The sequence below is a fragment of the Lipotes vexillifer genome, unplaced genomic scaffold, assembly GCF_000442215.2.
Source record: "Lipotes vexillifer unplaced genomic scaffold, Lipotes_vexillifer_v1.1 scaffold903, whole genome shotgun sequence".
Taxonomy (NCBI): domain Eukaryota; kingdom Metazoa; phylum Chordata; class Mammalia; order Artiodactyla; family Lipotidae; genus Lipotes; species Lipotes vexillifer.
The window spans coordinates 2,418,312-2,425,027 of record NW_006791919.1 but is presented as its reverse complement, the minus strand read 5'-3'; the positions used below and the strand labels follow the sequence as shown (position 1 = coordinate 2,425,027).

Sequence of the window (6,716 nt, the reverse complement as noted above, 5' to 3'; positions counted from 1 at the left end):
TGAACCTCTGGGGTTTGCTTGGTGCACAAGATGGGTATGAGGATATTTTTGTAAAAATACAAATTCACACTCTCCAGAGCAGTAATTGGCCTTATATCTTTTAGGTGCAATAATCCAATCCCATCCAAAAGCTTCAAAATCCACAGTTAGAGGGTAACGACAGCATCGAGATTCTGTGGAGTGCTCATCACAGTCGAGTCCAAAATCTCTCCTGGATCTTTTTGGTGTGTCTGTTACCTTGACTTCTAAAAAGGGATTCTGTATGAAAAGGAAAGAAGAGTTAGTAATAGATCCTGAAACACCTTCCTACCTCAGGCACTCGTTGTTGAAGAAAGAAACTAATCATTTTGCTTCTGCCACATATGTTTTTATGTTTTAATGTTGCCACAGCATTAAGGAATTTTAATTTATACTAGGCTTGATACTTCCCTTATGGCTCAAAAGACTATAGCAGCAATACATATCCCCCTGTGGTCAAATCTTTGTCTTGCTTATTCTTGTTTTCCCCAGTTTGAGTATCTGAATGCCTGGCACATAATAGATGCTCTGAAAACATTGATGGCAAGAAAGGGAGAGATGGAGGAGAAGAGAAAGGGAGGAGGGAAGAAAGAAGGAAGGGGAAAAGCTAGCTTCCATCTTCCTGCTTGTTGGTTAAATATGGTGGCTAAATATGTCTGATGACTCCTGGAGGGATAGGTATACTCATCCATCCTCCATTCACTAGATCTTATTCAGGGATCCTTGGATATTAACGCCAAACCAAAATAGTTACCACCCAGCACTGTACAGATTGTAATGGGAAAAAGGAAGGTAGGGTGATGAAGGTAGTGGTAGGTATATTGGGTTGGAACGACCAACTCCAAGAGAGGGAGGGACAGATTCAGAAGAAGATACAATAATATTTCCTTTATTCTTTCACTGAAAAATGTTGCTGTTCAGATATTTAAACAATAATTTGCTAATCCTTCCCCCACCCCAATCTTTTCATGCATTTGAGACATTTTTCCTTTTATATGGAAAAGTCTGAGGAATACATCGTATTAACCATCTGTTTAATAATAAATAAAACCTCTGTCACATCACCAACTTTGATCATTAAAATGCTGTCTATAAAAAAGAACACATTCCTAAATAATTAATAGTAGTTTTTATCCTGTATCAAAATCAAAATAGACCTGGTAATTATTGGTATTTAAGATTATAAAAAATAATAACATCATTTTGGGAGTCGCTAACATTTTATGTAGCATATTAAAAGAAAAATAGATCGCTTGGAAAATTGTATAATCTCTTAAAGAATATGTTTTCATTTAAAGTAGATATGACTTACTAATTATATATTCTTTACAAACAAGACCATTTAAAAGCTGAAAAGCTAACACATTGCTTACAAGTAAAATCTTTTGTTATAAATTATATCAATAAATGGAAGTAAAAGATATGGTCACATTAAATAAGTTTTTGAAAACAGAAGTAAACACAAGCATAGATAAGCCAGAAGAGTGAGTAACTCTAAATTTATACTGGGTTTTAAATGGTTTTTATTAATTTTTATAATATATAAGGCATTGTCTTCTGTTTGACCTGATATTAAATTAGTTGGCATTACCTAAGTAAACTCTTGCAGAAGAATAGTAAGACAGTTCAGAAATAAGCTTGTTGGTACAGGTTAACTACCCCAAAATTTTAAATTTTATTAGGGGTAATTCACAGAGTAATCCACATATACATCAGTGCATCAACAGCCTAGAAAATAAGGAACATTTATCTTGAGGGATCTTAAATATAGTATATGTAATAGCATATAAGTCTAAACATATTGTATTTAGTTAGTTGCTATAATTAAAAGCATTTTATTTCAATTATAATTTTTGGAGTTTATTTTTTTCCACTTTATTAAGCCAAAAAAAATGTTAACACCTTTGGCAGTCTTCTCGGGAAAAAAATGTTTTTTTGGGTATGTCCTAGAATCCACTATGAAGACTTCATGTTTTTATTTATATAATCATATAGCACATCAATGAAGAGCACTTTATATTTCATTCCCAATTCAAAAGAATTCCTTAAGAAGTTAAGGACTATGGTGTAACTTTTTTCTTTAAGTCCTCATGCAAACTAAAAGTATCAAGAGAGTGTTTCATAGGATATGAAATTGGACACCTACTTTTATTGGGTACAGGGCTACCATCGGAGTAAGATACCTTTGTCCAGCTTATGAGCATAGGAAACTGGTAGTTGTTTTCCACTACTATTCATTCACATTATGAATAAAAACATAAGGTTTTTAGAATGTTATTTTCAGTAATCACTTACCAGCCCATCTTCTCCTGGTCCTGGGAAGGTTACAGCAAGATCATGACCATTCTCATCTAAAGCTTTGATTTCAATGCCTAAGTTGGATTCAGGTTGTTTGAGCCAATTTTGCAACACTGTCTTCACATCAATGCTCTGCCAAATACCAGTGCCTGGGTTCATGTCAAGTTTCAGAGATCGGATTCCAGTATACCTTGTACCGTCTTTCATGGGTTTGATGAGTCTCAGGATTTGCACAAACACTGTTGTAGGAGTCTTGACTGGCCTCAGATATATCCACAGTTGGGCCTTTACTACTTTATTGTATTGTATTTTAGAGCTAAATTTAAAGAAGCAACATTTGGGTTTTCCTTCCACTTGCATTAGAAGATCAGCTATAAATGAATAAGAAAAAAAAAGAGTTACTGAAATCATTTTTCATGACAGATGAATAAACTCCTCCATATTAATCAATGAGCATGTTTATTGGAATAATGTGTGCACATTTAGTCTTTTAAAATGAAAAAAAATATGTAGAATTTCATTCATAACTCAAAACTATCAAATAAAATAATTACTATAGCTTTTCAGATTTTCTTAGATGTATGTTTTTTCAGCTGTTTAGGAGGAACCTACTTCCTCTCCAGAGAACTGTGGACTAAGGAAAATCCTATTAAGGAATGAAAAGTGGATGAAATTTTAAGATGATGATGATTAGAGAGAACAAGAGAAACTGTGGAGGAACATCCACTTAGAATTCTTTGGGAATCTGAGTAGTTACACTTACTGAGCAGCTGTACCAATCAGTCTGGAAGAAGGAACCCTTCCCCCAGGCCTGAATTACCTGGGGACAAGACACTGAGCAACTGAGCCTCAGGAATTAGTAGAAAATATAGTACATCTGTTATGTTTGGGTGCTGGGATAGCCTTTTAAAGGAACAAAACTAGCAGGTAAGTAGCAACAAAATCTGAATGTTGCATTCAGGCTATCTCAAAACTTAGAAAACACTGTCTTTAGGGCCAGGCTGTCATTGTAAGCAGAAGCACTTAGAAATTTCTTTCCTTTTGGTTTTCCAAGATTCTTTATAAATAAGGCAAATCTACTCTTGGATTATCTGATAGCACAGTCTTAAAGGAAAATTATTCATTGCATTATAACCTAATTACTTAATAAGAAAAACAATATTTTGAAACTGTTTTGAGTCCAGTTTGAAGTGGGTAAACCAGTCTATAAAGCAAGATCACAGACATATGGCACAAAACTCTTTCTTGTCATGCCTTCTCTGTTAAGGTGCCTGTCCCGCTTTCCTTGAGTATAGTTTTGAACTGCCTGCAACAGGAATAGTATGACGTATATTATCTTCCAGAAGCAATGTAGATACTACAGGTAATAGTCCTCCCTCCTATGAAGAGTAAAATAATACTTTAGGAGGTTATTAAGCATGTGCCTGCCTGGAAATATGCAGATCGGGTACTTTCAACAATAGTACCATGGTCAAGGTATAAGTGGGACTTTGTGAGCCATAGCCTACTCAATTAAAATGTTTATTGCTTAGCATTTTCTGATAATTAGCTCATGATTATTATTATGCTATGTTTACTTCATCATTGCTCTTAGTAATACATTAAATTTATAAAAAATAATTTTTCATATTTTCCAGTGTTGTAATAGCTTTCAAAATTAGATAACTTTAATTTGTGAAGAACATAAAAACACTGTGAGAAATAGTTTTGAATAACAGAAGTCATTCTAGGTGTTCAGCAAATGCCTAAATAGGCTTCAACATCTACAAATTTCTTTCCAGTTCTCTTTATTATGAAAAAACCTGTTATTATAAATGCATATTTCAGACAACCAAATGCAGTTATGAAATTTCATGTAGTTAAAAAATTTCAAGTTTTTCACATTGCTTGTAGTATCTCCCAATCCTTTACCTTGGTGGTATTAAGCTGTGAAAGCATAAGCATGTTATAGTTGTCACATTAAACTGTATAACATTAATGCTATGCAAGCATTTTATTTTTTATTTTTAGCTTTTTAGCTCTCTAAGGGAACAAATTATGCAGCAGCTTTCAGTCTCATTAGTATATTTCTCATGAAATCTTGAAATCCCTCCTACTTACATACAAGCCAACAGCTTGTTAAAAGAGCCTGAAAATAGATCGGTTTCTCATAAACACTAGAACAACAGTCAGCAGAACTGTTGCTCTACACTAATAGGACTACTCACACTCTGTGGGCATGGTAATGACCGTTTCCGTCGTAGCATGGTAATCATCATCTTCCAAGGAGCCGTCACTGCTGTCATCTCTCTGGACATCGTACTGATCAATCAGTTCCCGGAGTGGAGGAGCTTTGGGCAAAAGTTGTCTTATAGCATCTTTGCTGATGTTAGGAGCTGTTTCCAGGCGAAGTTTACTGAGGATTTGGATTTTTATGGCTTCTAGTCTTGAGGATTTAGTGTTTTGTCTCCACATACATGCATTACACAGCCCCTCTTTTTCCACATTTTCCTTTTGCTCGCTGTTCTCATTCAGATCCACTGGACCAGCAACAATCAGCATAAATAGGTAAATATAAACATAGATTTGCAGTTTTTGCATGATTTTAAAATCAATACAATCTTTTCCCTTGTTCTTATTTCTTCCTTTTCCTTTTCTTTTGCTTTTGAGTAATGCCAAGCAAAATGTTAATGCCTGCACAGTCTGAAAGACAACTTGCCACACCAGTGAATCTTTTATACTGTATTCCAAGTGGCTTTTTATATTCCAACTTTGATGAGACAAGTGTCGTCAGGATCTATGATTGGCTCTTGCTCCACAATGAATCTCGCTGTCAGAGGTTAAAACCCTGTCTGTCACAAGTCACCAAACAGTATTTTGTTACAGTCAAGGGTGAGCTGATTCATTTGACTACTTCATAAAAGAAATAAATCTACAAATAATGAAAGATATATGTGACATTTGAAAAATTAAAGTCTATGTTAACAGTAATATAAACTACACTTAGATCTTGTTCATCTTTATATGTGAAACTTTAAAATTATAATTTAAATAAGTAAATCTTAATTTATACTTCATACTTAAAAAGTTGAAATGTCTTTTCCTCAAAAAATAAAATGATTTTATATTATTTAGGCAAGGATTTGAAGTAAAAGGATTTTTATTTGTTGTAGTAAATTATTTTTAGTACTGTATAATTAGGGAAACACAGATTTCAATTTTAAATTTAAAGTTAAGATAGTGATACTAGTAAAAGATTTTTGGCTATAATTTGAGAAACTTGTTTTCCTGAATAAATTCTTAACACATAATGAAAATCATACTTTAATATTAAGCTGCTCATGGAATTATTTTTAAATAATTTAATATCTTTTATTCATATGAAAATTGTGTTCAGTTTTTGACTGATTACTATTATTTCCTATCCCAAAGTTGCAGATTAATATTGCTCAGAGGATGTGTTTTTTCGTTGTTTATTACCAAGAGGATAATGTCAGCTATCTGAACTCAGAATAAAACTTAGAATAAGCTTAAGATAATGAATTTTATGACTGGTAATGAAGTTTTCCTCAGACTTGCAGTGGTAAAAGAAAAAACGTAGTATCTCCTCTCTATAAATTATATCCAAATATTGTGGACACATAAAAAGAAAGGAGCACCATAATAAAGGGTGCCCATTTTTATATTTCCCAATACTGTGCTAGGTTTGCACCCCTTTGCCAGTTTCTCATTTGACCAGAGGGCAGACACCTGGCAGGGATTTGGGGTAAGGTCTGGGAGCAGAGAATAGAGCTTTTTGTTCTCTAAATTTAAGTGGCCTCTGTAGGGATCAAACTCTCAACCTTAGCTTTGGGAGCCACAAGATCTAATCAAATGAACTATTAAAAAGCTAAACAAACATAGCCAGCGAGAAACAGAAGCTGTTTCCAGGCCACAGGAGATTTATTCTTCCTACTTCTTTTGGGGAAGCTAAGGACTCCTGAGAGAGTTAATCCATTACTTTTTTTCCCAAGAGAATGCAGTGGTTCATATCAAATATTCATTTTTTTAGGTCACTACTTTTGCACATTGTACACTAATTTACTGCCTCAGTGCACTAAAATGCAACTCAGTAGCCTGAAAAGTTAATGCATTTTCATCAAATTCTTAAGAGGTATCTACATCTCTTGAGAAAAAATGGCCTTACATAATGCATTAGATTTGCCCATCATTAAAGATTAAGGAAAACCAGACACAAACCAGATGCCCTGAAATATTTCAGATATTGTTTGTTGTGGAGCAGTATTAGATCAGGCTTATAAAGTTTTATTTGTTTGGTAAATTTATTTTTCAGCATATAAATCTTTGTAATGTTATAATGATTGTAACATATGCTTCTATATACTTCTGAGTAAATCAAATCTTTTTTTTTTAACTCTATT

The 6,716-nt window shown here is 33.7% G+C and overlaps 1 protein-coding gene across 1 annotated transcript in view; it reads right to left on the bottom strand.

Moving 5' to 3' along the window:
• The window catches only part of MSTN (myostatin), a 6,623-nt gene extending 1,600 nt beyond the window's left edge, over window positions 1–5,023 (bottom strand). Inside the window, exons 1-3 of the mRNA XM_007464973.1 lie at window positions 4,524–5,023; window positions 2,314–2,687; window positions 1–258 (exon numbers count right to left, since the gene is read on the bottom strand). The exon at window positions 1–258 is cut by the window's left edge and continues 1,600 nt beyond it. Coding sequence (XP_007465035.1) covers window positions 1–258; window positions 2,314–2,687; window positions 4,524–4,896 — 1,005 coding nt within the window. The 5' untranslated portion in view covers window positions 4,897–5,023. The remainder of the gene's footprint in view (window positions 259–2,313; window positions 2,688–4,523) is intronic.
• Between the last annotated feature and the right edge of the window lie 1,693 nt (window positions 5,024–6,716).